Source organism: Strix uralensis, chromosome 2 (genome assembly GCF_047716275.1).
Source record: "Strix uralensis isolate ZFMK-TIS-50842 chromosome 2, bStrUra1, whole genome shotgun sequence".
NCBI lineage: Eukaryota > Metazoa > Chordata > Aves > Strigiformes > Strigidae > Strix > Strix uralensis.
The window spans coordinates 43,765,945-43,785,482 of NC_133973.1; the positions used below are offsets into that span (position 1 = coordinate 43,765,945).

The window sequence follows — 19,538 nt, forward strand, 5'->3', positions numbered from 1 at the left end:
ATAAGATTACAGGCTTCAGCTAAGAAATTTAAACTGAAGTTTAATGCCCTTTTATCTCCACATAATTAGAATTATATGAAATGCACATCAGAATTATATGAAATGAAATTACTTTTTACTGTAAAATCATTACAAATAAAAGTAATACTGCAAGGAATGTTACTTAGGTGGCTTTTCTGTGCAACTCAGCTTCAAAAGAAATATAAAATTTAAATAATTTGTCTTGATATGGGAGCAAGAATATTACTTTTGGATGAGACATAGGCAGGGAAGGGATAAAGTGTTTACTGTACTGTCCTTGTATTTATCACTGTATCTAGGATATGCTGGCAAAGCAGAATAATTATTTTCCTTGCTCTGTCTATTTTCAAATTTTTCTGCCAATACAAGTTCCATTCAGTCCTTTTCACCAACACAGGTAAAGCTTTTGAACAGATTGTAGATGAAAATGGACTCCATTACCTTTCAGCTTCTCTTGACTCATGTAGCCTGGGTTTTGCCATATATACTTAATTGAAATTGATGTCATCAAATTACCAAGACCTGGTTTTAACCAACTTTCAGAACTTAAAATTTGCACTCCAGCTTCTTTGATGTTCCTGTAATCCTTTACTTCAGTGGTCACAATCTTTTTATTTCTGTGTCTTTAATCTATCTTTTCACCTCTTTAACCTAGCTGTCAATGTTTTTCAACACTCTGTTGTTTTTCTAATCTTTTATATGTGGTTGATCTCAAGGTTTGCATTCTGGTTCTTACTCTCAATAATACTACCTCTGTGCTTCAGCTTTGCAATTGCTTGCATCTGCCATTCTCTCTGCCATGTTTTCATGGTTTGTAACAATACATCCAAAACTAAATGACATTCTTTTTCTCCTGCATGTTCTTGGCTTCCATATTTTTCATTACTGTAGAACAAGAGACTTTGGCTAGTTTTAGTGTTTGTATGTTTGGTGTTTGTTTTTATTGTTTAACCAGATCTTTGGCTATGCCACCTGACCAACTTAATTTTTTCCTTGCTTTTAAGGGAAAATAGGACTAATGAATGCAACCATGCCCAAGCCTGTCTATCTGACCCTGAAACCACTGGCCATTTTTTAAGAAAGCAAGCAATATGGCTGGAAGTCTTAAAGAGTATCCAGTTCACTTGAGTTTCTTGAAAATTAGCAGAGAGATAGAAGACGGATAGTCTGTCAAAGCCCACAGTGAGACAGTAAGAACATGCCTTATTGACACCAGGGAATCACCCACAAAGAGGCTGTATAAATGTCCCCATGTCAGAGGGTAGCGATCTTTGTGGATGTTTCAATGAAGATTCAATCCAGTGCTCAGCATCGTTCAAAAAGAGAAATTATTAGGAAAGAGACATCAAAATGTAAAAACTCAGTATACCATTCTAAAGAGCTATGCTGTACACATCTTGAATATTGTGTGCACTTCTAGTTATCCCAGGAAACAATATAATAGGTATAGGGAAAAAAAAGAGAGAGAGAGAAGCAAGGATGATCAGAAGAATGTAACAGTTTCTTTATAGAGACAGATACTTAAAAAAAAAAAATTTCCTGTCATTAAAAAGAGGTTATTAAGGGACATGACAGGTGCATAAATTTATGAATACATTGCAGAAAGTTAATAGAGCAACTGTGACAGGATATAAAAACTGAACCAAATGAAGTACTTTTTCATACACAATGTTTGACTTGTGTAACTCAGGATGCTTTGGGTTCTAAAACTCTTAACTAGTTCAAAAGAAATTAGGCAAACTCATGAAGGTTAGGTCTATCAGTTTTATTAGGTGAAATATCCAGATGCAGTCTCTAGACAAGGAAGACCATAGCCTACTGGTTTCTGGGAGCAAATCTGAGAAGAGTATTCTTTTATTTGCTATGATTTTATAATCTTTCCTTAAACTTCTGCTGTTGTCATTCTTCCTGTTTGTTTCTTTATTAGAAGCAGAAGTATATACCCTGGCTGAGAAGAGGAGGCTCATGCTTCATTAGGTATAGAGCCAGAGAACTAAATAATTTAATGAAGAGAAGGGAAATGAAGATGTGTTAATGGGATGAAAGCAAATTAAGGGATGTGGTCAGAACTATGGGACAGTTGAACATTTCTGACAGCCTCAGTGTTGTCTCCAGTGGTGATGTAGAAACACCTAAATTTAGACACCTAGCTACTAGTCACTGGCAGAAGCACCTAAATTTAGACACCTAGCTTCTAGTCACTGTTCTTAACAAAGAACTAACTGGTTGACCTTATCGTAGTAGGAAGCATTAATGCCTCAGAGAAGCCACTGTTATGACCTGTATGGTAACTGTTTCTGGAACATATGATCCTTTCAGCTTAGTTGAGTAGGTGGGGTGCATTTTAAAGGCTGCTGAAAGTGCAAGACTTTTGATATGTAGCACCTCAGGTTAGAAAAATTAAGTCCCATCCATGTAACTGTATCATTTGTAAGAAAATGTGGTAAATCACCTAGGGAAAGATGAAACTGCAACATAGCTAGCATGATTTTAGAGATGTACAGTACTGGCACAGGAATAAATTGGCTTGCTTAAATCTTGTATATATGGCTGCAGTGTTTCAATCATACCATTATCTAATTGACAAACAAGTGTAGCTACCATGCTGTATGAGGATCAAGTGACCTCATACAATGATGAGACATGTATCATTTAAATGTGGATTTGTGCTGTAAATAATCTAGTAAATAATCTAATAGATAATTTAATAAATAATTTAATTTAGCATTTATGTAATTTCTTCCTACCTACCATTCCTACCTTTTTTGTCAAATGCACAAAAATAGTGGTCAGAGTAAAACTGCTTTTTCATTACAATCAGTGAAGAAAGTATTGACATTCAAATCACTAGTTAGACTTGAATCTGACTGGGAATCCTATCTATCATTGCATCAACTATATATCTGTAATAAAATCAAGAAGATACTCTGGTTCAAGTTTGTTGGCCTACTCAAGTATGTTGCTTAAATTATTTTGAAACTATCTGTATGCTAACTTTTCTAAGGCTTGAAATGAAGCACAAGTAGTTTATAACATTTCTCAAGGATTTGTTTCAATATTTCTTCATTTTTTAAGAAAAATTGAGACTGACAATCTTCAAATTTTTAGCATAGATTTTTTCAGAGAAGAAATTATATAATGATTAACGTAACTGGGTTGCTTTTTCTCTATATCATTGTTTCTGGGAGCTAATTTAAATGTGAACAACCCGTAATTTCAATGATAATAATTTATTAACTCATAGTTTAAGAGTGTCAGTCCAGACTTTCACGGCTAAATGTCTAATATAAAATTAAATGGTTTATTAAGAGAACACTTCATTATCTGTTGTTCTTAATTACTGACTTGCATGGAGAACTGCAAATTCCTAGTAGCTATACATTCTTTTGAAATATCAATTAGCAATGGGATGAGATAAATAGCTAAATGTAGTTCAACAGCTATTTTATGAACTATTTTTAGTAAACCCTACCCTGTTTCAGCTGATGGAAAATGGAAACATAAAGCATTAAAACCATGGGGATACTAGCTAAACTCTCAAAATACAGTAAAATACCCATTCTATTCCAAAGCATCAGGAAAAAACTCAGCAGCAAGAAAACAGGATTTACGTTCTATGGAGATCAAAAAGCAAGAATTCTTCAAAGCAAAGAGGGAAATGGGGAAGTTTGTTCCTACCTGTAAGCATATTAATGTCAACAATGACAAGAAAAGTAATTAATAGTAGAATGGCATCCTAGCAACCAGTACCTTAATGAAATTAGTTGTATATGCTGTGAGATTGTTAACAGTCCTTATGGAACCAAATCACTGTGTCAAACAGGAATAATTCCTGTTTAAATTGGTTCCCAGGAGTGGCTATTAGTTTGTGTAAGTGAAACCAATTTTGCTTTAATCCTTCTCAAGGAAGATTTGTCTGAACTCTTGAATCAAGTTAGGGGAGAAAATACCATCAAAGTTGAATAGCTTTCCTTCTGCTGGGTCAGAAACATAATTGCAGTTTTCAGGCTTAACATAAATATTTGACAAAACTATGAATAAATGTGAAGTAAAGATCAGGCTTGTCTTATGTTATTGACCAATATTAAAGGGAAAATATTGCATTAGTTGGCAGATGGACTAAATTATAAAAATAAATTATTTCATTCATATCTGGAATGAAGAATAAAAGACAGAATATGCATTTTTAGGACAGAATTTTGCAGAATATGGTTTATGGAAATAAAGAGATGACCTTCTGTGCAGATTATATCAGCTGTTGTGGCAGCGTTTGATCCTTTACCTTGCAATCAGTGGAAGCTACCGCTGTCCCTAAAAAGTTCATGTAAACAAAAAGAAGTTATCAAAGCAATTAGTATATCTATTAAACCTCCTGCCTAGTTCAGATAGATATATAGGTACCTAATTTAGATATCTTTTAGTTTTGGGATGTTCTGACTGTGTCCTTTATAATTTGGAGTACTTTTTAAAAAACTCATTTCTGTCTTTCATTTGCACCTTATTTTTTTGTTTCATCTATGATTCAAAGTGTTATTTCTCTGCCAATTAGTTTATCATTTCCTCTATGACAAATTACTGTCTTCCTTTGTTCTAGGTCATGTTTATATTTACTTTCAAGCTTCTGTAGGTTTTCCATTATTTTTGATGAAATAATTAAGATTTGTTAACTTCATTTCTTCTTAATGGAGAATTCGTACATGATGCTCTTTTTTGACTTCTGCTATTATTTGCTTTCTAGAAAAATGTTAATGGCTCAAAATTACTGTAAATTTTTTTTTAAAAAAAGTTCTTAGCAGTGAAGAGCAAAGAAGTAAGCTCGTGGATATGTTTAAATTATATGTAGTTATAGCACATAATTAGAATTCAGTTTATGGCTGAATTTATGGGTCAGGGTGTCCTCATTCAGTTAAATTATATGAGGAGTTGGAAAGGATTCAACTCTAAAATTTCTTGATTTTTCAGATTTAATAGTCTCAATTAAAAGTACTTCAAGGGTTTGAAATTATCATTCTATTTTATTTAAACATAGTTTTAAAATAATGCATGTCCCAAATATGTAAATTATTTCACAAGTCAGATCTTAAGTATTACTAGAATATCTTTGGATTTAGTTTTAATATTTTACCCTCTGTTCTGCATGATTTGCTCTGAATTGTGTGGATGTGTATGTTCTTGTGTTTCAGATTGGAGAAATCATATACCTGATAGAGGGGACAGGTGATATACCTTTGCCTTCAGGATTGCTTCCAATGGATAGTCCTAATGTTTTGCATGTTAGCAGTACATTAGAAGGTGAAGTGAACAGAATGGAGAAGAGTAAAATAGAGCAAATGATTATCTTTTGCAAATATTCTTTAGTTCCCATGAATTTTTGTTAAAGTTAATTAAATACATCTGATAAAAGCAGTTGTGTGTAAGGAAGATATTACAGTGTAACTATCAGATATTTATTTTAATGTTGTCCAGTTCATTCTCTTCAGCGCAGCAGCTGGCTGTTAGCTGTCTTCTTCAACTTTGTTATATTCTTTTCAACATAGTCTACATAAATATTTTTCATAATTTCTCTTCTTTTCTCCTTCAGAATATAGCTTGTAGCCAGATGAACCAGGACAAGTCATCTTTAGCTATAATTTTTCTAGTTTTAAAACACATGAGTTTCATATGTAGTGTTGTGATTTGACAGGAAATCCAATACTTTTGCCACCACACAGTCAGTGATAAACTGCTGTCAGTCCTATTTCAGAAACAGTGTAGCTATTATTTGAAATAATTACTGGTGGCTTCTTTTAGAGGGGATGCAACATCATCTAGAGGGGTAAAAGAGTGGCTGTGTTGTGTAGGTAGCAGAAAGACTTTTTAAAACTTTCATTACTGTCATAGTAGTAACGCTAAAGTCTAGGATTTTATTATTAACTATCTAAAGCAACTTTTGGTTTGAATTTCAATATGTGTTAATTTTTATTTCCTCATTAAAAATAAAAAAAATATTACTGCAGTAAATAACATGTACTAGCATAATAGCATGTAACTAAACATTAAAAGAATTTTGTATTCTGGCTTTTATTTGGAGATTAGAGATTTTAAATACTCTCTGCAGTTGCACTAGCAGCTGATAAACGTGGGGGTTTTGTTTGTGTTGTTTTTTTTTTTTTTTTTTTATTTAACAGGTCCAAGTGCAGTAGAGCCAGTTTTATATTTGAAATGTGGTCTTGCTCAGATTCTTGAAGAAAATCTGAGGATTCCATTGATCAATGAGTCAAGAGAGAAAGCTCTGGCCATTGCTGCACAACAGCAGATGTCAACTATTGAATATGAAAGAAGAAAGATCACAGGGACTCTGCAGAGCAGTAGTGTTCGAGTTGCAACTGCATTGTTAGGGCTGTCCAGAGTAGAGGTGAGAAACATAGTAATCTGTTACTACAGTTGTTTAGTTATTCTTGATTTGTAGGATTGAATTTTTTAAGTTTCAGAAAATAGTGTGAAGTTACAGTTTTTTTTCACACATTCTGTAATCTGCCAGTTACTATTCCCAATTCCCCTCAGATGCTGCAGTATTTTACATGTTGATTCAGAAGCTGCTTCCTCACTCCATGCTATTAAGAAGTGCTTCTTTTAAGAAATCTTTGCTGCAGTTAAAAAGAGCATTAATATTTTACTTCAGTTAGCTTCTGAGAAATACCCTTTGATTAAAAAAGCTTTCATACTCTATGTAATAGATATATGTATTAGTATCCTTGCTTATGCACATTTTTGTAAGAAATGAAAATTCTCAAACAGGATTTTTTCTTTTTTTTAAACAACAGACTTTGAGAGTAAGTCAAAGAGCAGGAAAAACTTTTTCTTGTCTTACAATCAATACAGAATAGTTTTGGAAAACCACAAATTTCCTTATAAGCTATAGCTCCCTGTGTATACATCATTCCTACCTAGACATATTTTCCCAAGATTTCAACATCTAGAAACAAAAAGTCCTCCCAAGGTAGTCTGTTAAACATTCAATTAGTACTTGTGAATAAATTTATAATAGCAATATTGCCAAATAAGCAAGCTTTTTTTTTCTCATGTACAATTCAAATGTAACCTTCTATGGATGATGGCTGAGCTCTGGGTTTTAATTTGCCTTGTGAACCTGAAGTTACCTGGCCTCAGACAGGTTGCTGGGCAGCTGTCTTATTCCAGTTTTCCAGTTAGACTGTTCCCTGAGTATGGTTCCCAGTGCTACATGATTCCCAGTACTAAGAGGAAGAGAATTTTCCCTGGTGTCTTGATGTTGCTAAATGTATCCCTTTTGTTTACAGAGAAATTTAAAAAGTAATATAAATAGATTTAATCTGTACATGTTTGTGTGGGACAAGAATTGTAACCATGTAATCTAGACTCAAATAGTTTCCTTTTGGATTATAGCTAATCCACTGCTGTGGTAACATTTTATAAATTTTTCATAATTGAAGTCCCTTAATATCACAGTCACTTAGCAAATACTTGACGAAGGACTTGACTGCTCTGAAGCTGTGGATGTAATCAAGACAGAACATAATAGGAACACTCTTTGTAACACTAGGTATGCTAAGATCTAATATGAGTTCTAAAATTACATGTATTGTAGAAGAGTGGAGGACAATTAGATTAGTCATAAAATACATAATGATGGCTATTAACACTGAATAATTTATCATGTGAGAAGTGAAACTAATATGCAGAAAGAAGTATTTTGCTCCATGTACAGGAAGTCTTATAGTTGGTTATGAGAAATAAAATTGAGAAGTTCTGCTATATACTGATGTAGAAAAGATTTTACACATTCAAAATATCTCCATATGGTAAACCACTATGCAGATTAAACTCTGAAAAGAGCTCCTAATAACTTTTTGTTATAAATTCTTACTCACTATCCATATAAAAGTGACAATATAGAAATTCTGGTGGCATTAACTGAAGAAACGTTTTTTGAGGGGGGCTGATGTTCTGCAATTAAATTTGAAGCTGAAGTATGGTTTTAGGTTCATCATCTAAACTGCCCCCCCACCACCACAAAAAAAATCCCATCCACAGCTCCCGTGGTTTGATGAATTATTTAGGCTCATTAAACCCTTTGGAACATATGTTGTACGTTACATATAAATCTAAAATATCTGGAAATCTGTTACTCTCTTTTTGATTTCTATTCCACCTTTCCACTCACTTCTTGCAGGTATAATTATGTTATATAATGGATGGACAGAACGGAAAATGCCCTTATGTTATTACTGCTTGGTCCATTTTTTGCCTGCCAAATTGAAGAATACATAACTAAATAATTGCATGCTTTCCATTCTTATTAAACTGTACATCTTACTCATGTTTACTTAAATCACATAGAAGACAGTAATAAAGGTAGGCTGTGTTTTTGGAGACAAACTGGATACGTGTATTCAGTAACTCATGCTCTATGTTTTTACTCAACCCATCTGTACGCATAATTGAAAGTCCTAGCTACTTTTGTACTATGTTTTTGCTGCTTCTTTTCCTTGCGGTAAGAAACAAAGATCTATTGTGATTGACTTTAATGATTAGAATTACTAAAAAAAAATGAGTTTTGATCTCTTTCCCATAAAGTTGTTGTGCTGACCACAACCTATTTATCCTGTTCAGTTTTTGTGCTAAATGGTGTTACTACTGGGCTAGTATTAGATAACATGCAATCAGAGTACAGAATTGACGGTCAACAAGTCTGAGGAGCTTGGAAATGGACATTCAGTGAAAAGGAGCAAGAGTATTAGCTAAATCTTTATTTCTATCTTTTACTTTATAAATTAGGTTAAAATCAACTCATTAAACTATTCTGCTAGAAATAGAATTTTAATACTTTGTTTTACAGTCTTAGGTACTGAATGATTTACTTAGCAGCAAGATTAAGTAGTTAACCTGCCATCTCCCTTCCTGTCCCCAAAAATAACCTCTACTGCCAACACAATTCCAACCATTTGTTAATGGATTTTTTTTTTTTTTTGTGCTTAAATTTTGGTATAATTAAAAAATAAATAAATTTGAAACCAAATAGCATCAAAATTTAATAAAGCATTTAGAGATGTTAAGTAATCAAGAGATAGGAAGCAAGGATGCTAAAGCAATAGGAATCCAAAGATGCAGATCTCGATATTTAAAGGAAAATGAGAGATTAAAATCAGTAGCCTTATGCTATTTAACTCTATTAGTATACACCCTATAAATATATACAAGGCATAAAACCCCAGAAGCTAATTAACAACCTGTTTACATGGCCATTTCTGACTGTGAATTTTTAATTGTTTGTAATGAAAAATGTTAGGAAAGTTTTGAATTTTATTTAAGTATACAGTTATGTTAATTTCTTACCTCCTGAGTATTTCATTAATTCAATTCATCCTAAAGCATTTTTAGGTAGTAGCAAAGGGAATATAGGATAGAACTCTCTGCCACCGTTAAGGTTGGGACTGGCATTATTGTGAATAATTACAAATTGCCTTTGTTAATGACCAATAAGAGAAAGCTGTAGGTGGGAAGTTTAGGTGAACATAGATAACAATAAAAAGGGTATCTGTCTGGAAAGAAAGGGGAGAAAATGTGGAAGCAGAATCACAGAATCATTCAGGTTGGAAAAGACCCTTGGGATCATTAAGTCCAACCATCAGCCCTACTCTACAAAGTTCTTCCCTACACCATATCCTCCAACAGCACATCCAAAGAAGAACATAACTGTTTTAGATTGAAGTTGCGAATGCTGGTAAATAGAGGGAAGTGAATAAAAGAAAGAGAGAAATAACAGAATGATGAGAATTCATTCACTTGGGTATGCAAGGGGAAGGGTGTTCCAGTCAGTGAAGTGAAGTTCAAAATAACATGCCTCAGTTTTCCTTTTTTCTAGAATCTACCTAAACAGGCACAAATTAGACCCAGTTTCTAGATACAGGGCTCTTTCTTCATAGTCAGAGATGATGGTAATCTCCTTGTATAATTAGACATTATGATAGGAAAGGAAGTGAAGTCCTGTTCTGCAAGAATCCCAAAATGAAAGCCTGCACTTTCCACTCTGTCCAGATGTGTCCTCATAGTTAAGCTGTAAAAAGTATTTACTTAGGCTTCATTTTACCTCACTTCAAAAGCATGGCTCATATGAGCACGGACACCAGATCTCTGTATCCTTAGCCATATTCCAACAGTCAGGACATTGTGCGTTTTCTTTCTATCCTGCTGTCCATGTGACTAGACAACATTGAGTATTTTCATCTTAGTACATCATGGTGATGGTGATGAGTTTTAGTTTCGATCAATGAAAAATGAGACCTTGTGCACTTGAAGCTATGGCTTCCGCTGGTTGGCTGATGTGACAGAATCTCATCTGTCCAGCTCTGATCTTCCAAGTTTGTGCTCTTCATAGTCCCCCACGATTCAAGAAGAATTTTGTGATCTTTCATGTGATTATGGAAAAGTTGTAAACTCAATTTGAAAAATATCAAGTTTAATTCTGATGTTTTGTATACTTTCCAATCCTTTTTTGAAAAATTATTATAAAAAAGAAATTAATCCTGGGAACTGAATGCAAATACTGTTCTTAACTGGTAATAACACTTCCATGCTTGGAATACCATGAACCATTACATTGATGTAGTACATGTTGGAATCTCTCTTAATTGTAGCACAGCAGCCTTAGACCTGCAATTGGTAATCACTTAAAAAATATTACATTCTGTTTAACTTTTGCTGCCCTGAAAAATACTAAAAAGGAAGAGAGCAGCTGCAACTTTTATCTGAATTGTTTTGGATATTTTCTCTTTTCTTGGAAATGTTACCTTTTGAGGCAACAGGGTTTAGTCTTGTGTGTGTTTGCAGGATTTTCTTTTTCCCCTTTCAAAAAGATCTAGGTCTCTCATTAAAAATATTTTCATCCTTTAATCTTTGACAAGGTACCACCAAATATTTGAAATGTTCATAGACTATGTAATACTAACCAGCTGTCTTTTTTCCCAACATATCTTTAAAAATGAGATAGCATGAACAAGGATCTTAAAATAAAGTACTTCAGTGATTTTTTAAATCATAAGATATCTCTTCAGGATAATTTAAATATGTTCAGTCCTTCACTAAAAGGTCATCTTACAATCATTTTGTCAATTAAAACTTCCCAAAAGTTTTTAATCATGTTGAATTTTTATTTCAGTGTTGGAAAATAATCTAATTACCAAAATCAGATGTAGGTATAAATTCATATTTGAATATGCAGAAGATCAAAGTCAAATTTAAACTGGTAAATATGTGTAATTCTTTTGGTTTGGAACTTCTCAGTACAAGTGAGAATGAAATATCTTTTTCCCACTGCAAAGTCTTCTGTCATTTCAATCCTATCAGAGAGAAATAGAACTCGATATTATTATAGCACTGCTTTATTAACACCTATTGATTTTTAAATTTATTTTGTGTGTGTGTCAGAGAGAAAGTACTATCAGTGAACTTCCAGTCTTGCATGATAGAAATTAATAAATAGTGAGTTCAGGTTTTCAACTCACATAACAATTCTTCTTGTCCTTTCTGTAAATTATATTTGCACCATAGAAGTGGTGCAAATACAGGGGGAAAAAAAAAAAGTATGTTAACATATTGTTTTGATGAGTGTTTTTTTAGTCACATACATCTGTCCAGTTGTCTTTGATAGAATTAGAATCTTGAATAGCAATCTCTTTCTGTATTTATTGTGCCAAAAAACTATATTAGCAACTAAAGTTTAGCCGGTTCCCAAATTCCATATGTATTTTGTGTTTAACACCGTATCGACACTTTGGATGGATGGATTAATGGGCAAAACAAAGCAATGGCAGAGCATATGTCTGCTTTCTAAAACTGGCAAGGGAATGTGAGTTTTGTATTAAAACAGAAAAAAGAGACAAACTACCAACCCAAGACAGAACCCCAACCCAGTTGATCTGAACAGTAATTTGACCATATTACCCTAAATAGTAATCCTTAAGAACAACCAACTTTCCTTTTAAATTGTCTTTTTGAATTCCCACAATGAATTCTCCATTCTTTGTCCTATTGCAATACATACTGCGACACCTGCTGTCCTGGCATTATTTTAAACCAATACGCTTTGAGAATTAAGCAGTTTTCCTAGCACAAACTGAACATTTCTGTATTTATCTGCTCCCTAGGTTTGCTTCAAGATAATTGCCAATAGTCATTAATTCAAAGACTTTTCTATAAAAAAAGATGTGACTGGTTTCAGATTTTAAATTTGTTCAACTTAAAATTAATCTTGAGTATTACAGTTATACTGTGTTATTGGACTGAAAATGGCAGTTTTGAGCAAGTAGTGTATTAAATCATTGGATTATTTCTGTAATGCTGTTTTACAGGAGTCAGATTCAGTTCATTAAGGTTTAGATGCCTGTTTTGAGTTTGCCTTTACGTACTGTGCTAATCCTTTACTAATATGTTTCATGGTGTTGATTAGCAATGCTTTTTATCCAGAGGAGGAGCTTCTTTGTCTCTAAAATAAATTCTAAATGCTTTGATTTCTAAAATATAGTTTTGACATTAAAGTATCAAAGTGAGTTCAGCTAACTATATAGTTATCCCTTGCAAAATATCAAAATAATTTTTCCTTTTCATGCTTTTTTTATTCAGAAACTTTATGAAGTAAAAGAAGAAACATCTGTCTACATCTGATGCAAAATATGTTTTACTTTCCATGTTTTTTATGCTGTTTTCTTGCCTTCCCTGAATAGTTATAAACCAGACTTGCAGAGTGGTTTCTGGGTAGGAGGTGATTTTATTGTAAATCTAAAAATGCATTTTTCTTAAATGAATGGTTCAAATGCATGATGTCTAAAATAATTAGACAGTTTTTACTTGGAAGGATCTCTCAACAGTTTCTATATAACTTGCCTAATTGCCAATTCAGTTTTAGAATTACACGCTTAAACCTGTATAATTTTACATTTCTTAACCTGAAATTATTACGAGATGACTGTTTGTATGTATACATTATTCCTTCACTTCCAGAGACATGCACTCCTGAAACCTCGTAAATTCCCACCAGAGTTGAAGTATGTGGATTACAGTGTAGAAGTGAGCATGCAAGAATTCTTTGAGGTTCCTGAGAAGTTCTCTATTCCAGTACTGGCATCAAGCAGAGTTAATTTGAAAGTTCCATCAGCAAAAGACCTTTCACTTCAGCAAACAGGTAAGAATAGTCTTAAATATGATTATTTTTATTTTTTTTCTGAGATAATCTGTATTTTTAAGGTTTTCCTAAATAGATTCAGAAAATGATCTTTCTCTCTGTTCTACTATTGATCGAGTCCTCAACCTTATCTTTGTCATCACTACTCAAATTCTATTTTATTAGCTCAAAACAGTGCTTTCATGTTGCCCCTGGTTTTCTCAAAGGCACACAACCACAGGAGACTTTCTCTAAAAGAGAAATTTGTTTGGTTTGTTTATCTGACAGATCCTGAATTTGTGCTCATTTCTTACTTCCACTTCTCATCCATCACTGATCTGTGTTCAAATTGTGCCAGTTATATGACATCTTTTCTTGTTTGCCTCTGTTTTGCTGATTGAGGATGCCAGTTAAACTCAGAGTGAAAAGAGTAGGCTTATTTTATTGTTAATAATTAAAGGATATAACCAAGTAATTCAGAAAATAAACAATAAGAAAAATAAACACTTGGTTTCTCAGCCTTGAACAAGGCTAAACAGAACCAAGGGAGTCTCTATCTACTTGGTTCTGTTCCCACAAAGTTTCCAACAAGACCAGACTCCTGGTTTCTCAGCCTTGAACAAGGCCCTACAAGGAAAGTTGGATACATTCTCACAACATTTCATCCTCGCTATCGATCATATTTTGTCTAAGCTACATCTTTCACTAATGAGCATACATATTTTGTTAATGATCAGATACTAATAATAAACACCAATGGTAATACAGATTCTACTAATTAGCAGACATTAATAATGGATAATGTTTGGTTGGAGGTTCATCTAGAGGTCAACTTTGTTTCAGGGCCTATTGTGCAGGCCCTAGCACTGCAGCCTCTCCTGTCAGCCAGAGGGAGGTGACAACTAATTGTATGCTGTTTTCTGCCTGTCCCTCATCACTGAGAAAAGTTGTGCATTAGCCTTCTGAGTGATCTTGTCAGCTTTGGTCAGTCTTTGTTGCCTCTGATTTTTCTAGTATCTGAAATTTTATACTGAAATCTTAATTACTTTCTTTTTTGCTTGGTTTTCATTTTGATCTCTCCTTCACCAGCTATTTTTTTTAAAATGCTTTATTTAAACATATAAAGCATTCTAGGTTGCATTTCTTAAAAAATCTTGAGTGGCTGAGGGAAGTGGGGTTTAGTCTGGCAAAAGGGAGGCTCAGAGGAGACCTGCAACTACCTGAAAAGAAGTTGTAGCGAGTTGGGTGTCAGTCTCTTCTCCCAAGTAACAAATGGTAGGACAAGAGGAAATGGGTTTAAGTTGTGCCAGGGGAGGTTTTAACTGAATATTAGGAAAAATGTCTTCATTAGAAGGGTTGTCAGGCACTGGAACAGGCTGTTCGGGGAAGTGTTTGAGTCACCATCCCTGAAGGGATTTTAAAAGACTTGTAGATGTGTTGCTTAGGGACATGGTTTAGTGGTGGACTTAGTAGTGTTGGGTTAATGGTTGGACTCAATGATCTTAAAGGTCTTTTCCAACCAAAATGATTCTATGATAAAATTTGTGTTTATATTTACCTGCTAGGGTATCTGTGTATGGTTATATCACAGCTAATGTAATGTCCCACGGGTATCTGATAGCAACACAAATAATTTTGGTTTTGCTACTTAAAACGTAGGTAGTAGTTTTCTTAGCAAATTTAGTAAAGGCTTGAATTATAGTCAGTCCATCCATAGTTTTGTTTCATCACTTCTTTTCTTGATCAATAGAGTCCTTCTGCATGTTTCTTCAGTTCCTTTCTCCAAGTGTCATTGGGATCAGTCATGTGCTTTCATGGTGTATGTTGGTTTTCGTACTTGGTATATCCGTTGTGTTTTTTGTTACTTTTCTGGAATAAAAATAAGGAACTTATCAATTATTTATGACAGCTCTTTTTGTTACAGATTCATTCTACTTAGATGTGCTGTAAAACACTTTAGGGTGTCACTAGGCACATTTTTAGGAAGATGACAATAGTTATTGCAGTATTAGAAGCAAGACTAGCCTGACGAGGGACTAGAGGACTACTAGTCAGTAGAAGTTGTAGAATAGATGTAACAGAGGTTGAAGGTTGAAATATTTCTTGAGTGACAGGATATTTAAATCCTAGTTAAAATCCTTTTGTTCTTGAGTTAAAAAATAATTGCCTGTGTTTGTAGTAATTGATGGAGAGGTGAACTAAAAAAAAGTCATAAAGGCTTTGTTGAGTAGTGTAGGGGATTCTTTGGATTGCACTGTAGAATAGGGGAATACCAGCTGGGGAAGAGAGCAAAATCTGCACAAAAATCTGATAAGTATATAATAAGACCTCCATCATGATCTCAGAACAAAGGTTGTTAACTGACCAGATGACAGGTCGCTGTTGCTTAGTAACTTCTCAGGTTATTTAAAAAGTTGAAATGTGAATGAGCATATTTGAAAATTTTAGAGTATTATTTGCTAAAATGTAGTGAAGAAACTACATTACAGTAAGGAAGTGGTTAATTTACTGTTAGTTGATACTGCCTCTTTATCCATCAAAGGAAATTATAAAAGTATCTGAAAGAGGGAAGTAAGCAATGGAAATTCAGAAACAAAATCATACTACAGTGAACACAATCTTTTTGATATTTGTTTTTTCTTTCTAGGACACTTAAATAGTTACATGAGGGACTACTAATGTGAAGATGATGCAGAAAACTAAATGGGGCTTTGGTAGTGAATTCAGTGAGGTGGTGAGTTAAAGAACAGCTAAAAAGGGAAGCTGAGATAACCAGCTGTTAGCATGAAAACAGACAAAGATGTGTTCAGTACAAAGACAGGGCCGGCTGATTCAGTGTATTTATTGTGCTAATGAGGAAACACAGGAATATTTACAGGCTCTTAGGAGATCTAATATTGTGACAGAAGTCCCCAGGTGGTGTTCCTGTGGATGGAGGCAAAACATTGGTCTCAGCTGAAAATTTTAACTTCATTACCTGAAGAAGCAGCAGTATTTTAGCCATGGTGGTAGCTTTCCTTAGGGTGGGAGTAGCTGCTTCTCTGACTAAATGACAGAGTGCTTAGATTTATGAAGAAAAACAAAGGTTGAAGCAAACTGACTAAAATCAGTCCTTGGATCAGAATTTGTTAGACTGCAGTAGCAAAAAAAGTGCCAGGCCAGTATTTTAAGAACTCTGCCAACAGGGAATTAGAAGGTCAAAATCAATGCCACTCAACACATTTTCTTGTAAAATAGATCTTGTTAAATAACCTTATTACATTTTTGGCAGTATTACAGATCTAATAGATTAAAAAAATACAATATGTTTACCTTACTTCGAATATGACATCTTGGTCAAAACCCAAACCATATACTTGTATGGAACTGAAATAATAGATGTAGCAAATTTTGTTGTTAATTCGTTACTGGAGAGTCATCAGAAAGTGAGCCCTCAGGAACCAGTACTTGTTGGACAGTGTTAACTACTTTTCATCAGTAATTTAGATTATGCAAAGTCTTTGCTGAGTTAGCAATGACCCAGATTTTGTGAAAGAATAGTTAGAATTGCTATACAGTTGTAAACTATGTATTTTAGTGCAACCAAACATGTAGTACTGTATGTGGAACAGAGTCTGCATGCTAAACCAGGTGAGAGGCTGGTTTTGGAAAACAGTTGTTAGTGAAAATGACTGTCAGTCACACAAAATTATTATCTCAGTGTGAGCTCTTTCTTAATGCTGAAATGGCTAATGGGATCTACAGATAAATTAGAAACATCATAAGAATTGGGGAGATGGTCTTGTCTCAGCACACAGTGTTGGCAGATGAGCTAGTACAGAGGTGAAGGGTCTGGTGTCTGAAAGAAGTTTATGGAAATTCTGAAAGAATTTGAAAAAGACAAACCACAAAAATGTTCCAGTGCTAGAAAATAATGTTTAGGACAACAACAACCCCGCAATCACTTTGAATTCTGTGTGCCTGCCAAGCAGTTCAAGCACAGCCCCTATACTGCGTCAGTGTTACGTTACCCAAGGAGTCTGTACTTACTGCATGTGGAAGGAGATCATCTAGTATATCTGCTATTATCAGAATGCCTAAGGACATGGTCTAATCCTCAGCCCAGCTCTGTTAAAGATCCTTTGGTCTCATCTGTGCATTGAACCACACCTTGAATACCCTCATCCTCTTAAAGCTCCTCTTGATGATATGCAGAATGTATCCTGTAATTCTTTGCTGTGTAAAAATTTTGGTATGTAAGAAGATCACTTCACATACCACAGTGATTGTTCATCATTGTCTCAAATAGGATCCTTAAGAGCTTTAGTCTCTCTGGATTGTCAGAAGTAGCCTGGGAAATAATTCAATCCCTGTAAATAGCTCAGGAGAAGGGTAATTTACAGTAAAACTTCAATGCTTTATAAACCAAAGAGTAGTGGATTGAGCATTTAGAAACTCGTCTTAGGCATAATTAACATGGAAATAAATTACCTTTTTCTTAGCAGTGTGTTATTAAAGAATGAAAAGGCTAAAATATCAAGTGGAATTAAAATAATGGCTCCAGATGTTAAGCAACAGAGAAATAGCATCCAAAACCAGCTCCATGCTTCACCAAACTACCAAGTTGCTGGTTTACTTGGATAAAGCATCCATAGAAATACTTTGACTGTCTTGCCTCATCTCTGTATGTGTGTGTTTCCAGAGCAAAACCAATACAAGCTACACTTGGTTCGAGGTTTTTATGAATGGATTCTATGCCTTTGTTTTCTGGTATTTCTCCCACCCCTTGCTGTAATCCCTTATTAGTCAGGGAGTCATTGCTTCCGTGGTTAATGATAAAAGGAAAATGTGACATTGAAGTGGAGAAATTGTTGTGTGATGAGTGAAGCTACAAACACAAGGAATGACAGCTAGTGCAAAACAAAAGGGCCATAAAACCATCAATATTGGACTATAGAATTATAGATCACGGAATGGTTTGGGTTGGAAGGGACCTTAAAGATCATCTAGTTCCAACCCCCGTCATGGGCAGGGACACCTTCCGCTAGACCAGGTTGCTCAAAGCCCCGTCCAACCTGGCCTGGAACACTTCCAGGGAGGGGACATCCACAGCTTCTCTGGGCAACTCGTTCCAGTGTCTCACCACCCTCACAGTAAAGAATTTCTTCCTTACATCTAATCTAAATCTACCCTCTTTCAGTTTAGAGCCATTAGCCCTTGTCCTATCACTACATGTCCTTGTAAAAAGTCCCTCTCCAGCTTTCCTGTAGGTCCCACTTAAGTACTGGAAGGCTGCTATAAGGTCACCCTGGAGCCTTCTCTTCTCCAGGCTGAAGAAGCTCAACTCTCTCAGCCTGTCCTCACAGGGGAGGTGCTCCAGCCCCCTGATGATCTTCGTGGCCTCCTCTGGACTCACTCGAGCAGGTCCATGTCCTTCTGATGTTGGGGGTCCCAGAGCGGGTACTCCAGGTGGGGTCTCATAAGACCAGAGTAGAGGAGGAGAATCACCTCCCTCAACCTGCTGGCCACACTTCTCCTGATGCAACTGTATAATCTAGGGTAAAAGTTTTACTCATTACTATGCAGCTGTACTAAGGTATACCTGCTCCTATAATTTGTTCTTATCAAATCTTACTTTTCTATTCTGCTTCCTTTTCTTTTCCAAGAAAGCTTCTAATGAAATCAGAGAAAATTAAGAAAGGGTTGTGATAAGGTTTTCAGCCACATAATCAGCAGGCTTAATTAAGTGACTGTCATACTACATGAAATCCCTTCATTATAGAACTGAATTTTATGTAACCAAGTGGTTTAAGGTACTCTTGATCTATATTTTCCCCATAATCCCTTTTTGTTGTGTATTTATAAGAGTATGGGCTAGGCTAAATGTGGAAATAACAAGATACAGTTGTGTTATGGTCAGATGTTTGCATGTATCATACATGTTGATATTGGAAAGGGAAAGTTATTTTTTTCATATTCTGTGCCTCTATGATAGGAGGCTTTATTATTATTTTATTGTTTATATTTTGTGTAACATAACAGGATATAAATTAAATTTCTACCAGTAATAATGAACAGTATGTTCACTGTACAATGCTAATAAAATCTATTTGGTCATTTCATTACTTATAATATAGTTTCACTTAGAGAACCCCAGTAAATACCCAGATTAGCATGACTATTGAATTTTAGTCTGATATTTACTGTAAATTAAAAAAAAAAAAAAAAGAAATACCAGACCTTAGAATGATACCTAAAGATCGGTATCATTCCCATTCCTTAGCAGAGAGGGTCTCAGTTTTGTATTCTGCCCAAAATCTACATGGCACCTCCAAACCTGATAGTTTTTGATTCTGTGTAA

The 19,538-nt window shown here is 34.6% G+C and overlaps 1 protein-coding gene across 1 annotated transcript in view; it reads left to right on the top strand.

Annotated features, from left to right (window-relative positions):
• CFAP47 (cilia and flagella associated protein 47) overlaps positions 1 to 19,538 on the top strand; it is a 347,912-nt gene that overhangs the window by 146,165 nt on the left and 182,209 nt on the right. The window contains exons 43-45 of the mRNA XM_074860922.1: positions 5,205 to 5,313; positions 6,189 to 6,415; positions 13,039 to 13,219. Coding sequence (XP_074717023.1) covers positions 5,205 to 5,313; positions 6,189 to 6,415; positions 13,039 to 13,219 — 517 coding nt within the window. The remainder of the gene's footprint in view (positions 1 to 5,204; positions 5,314 to 6,188; positions 6,416 to 13,038; positions 13,220 to 19,538) is intronic.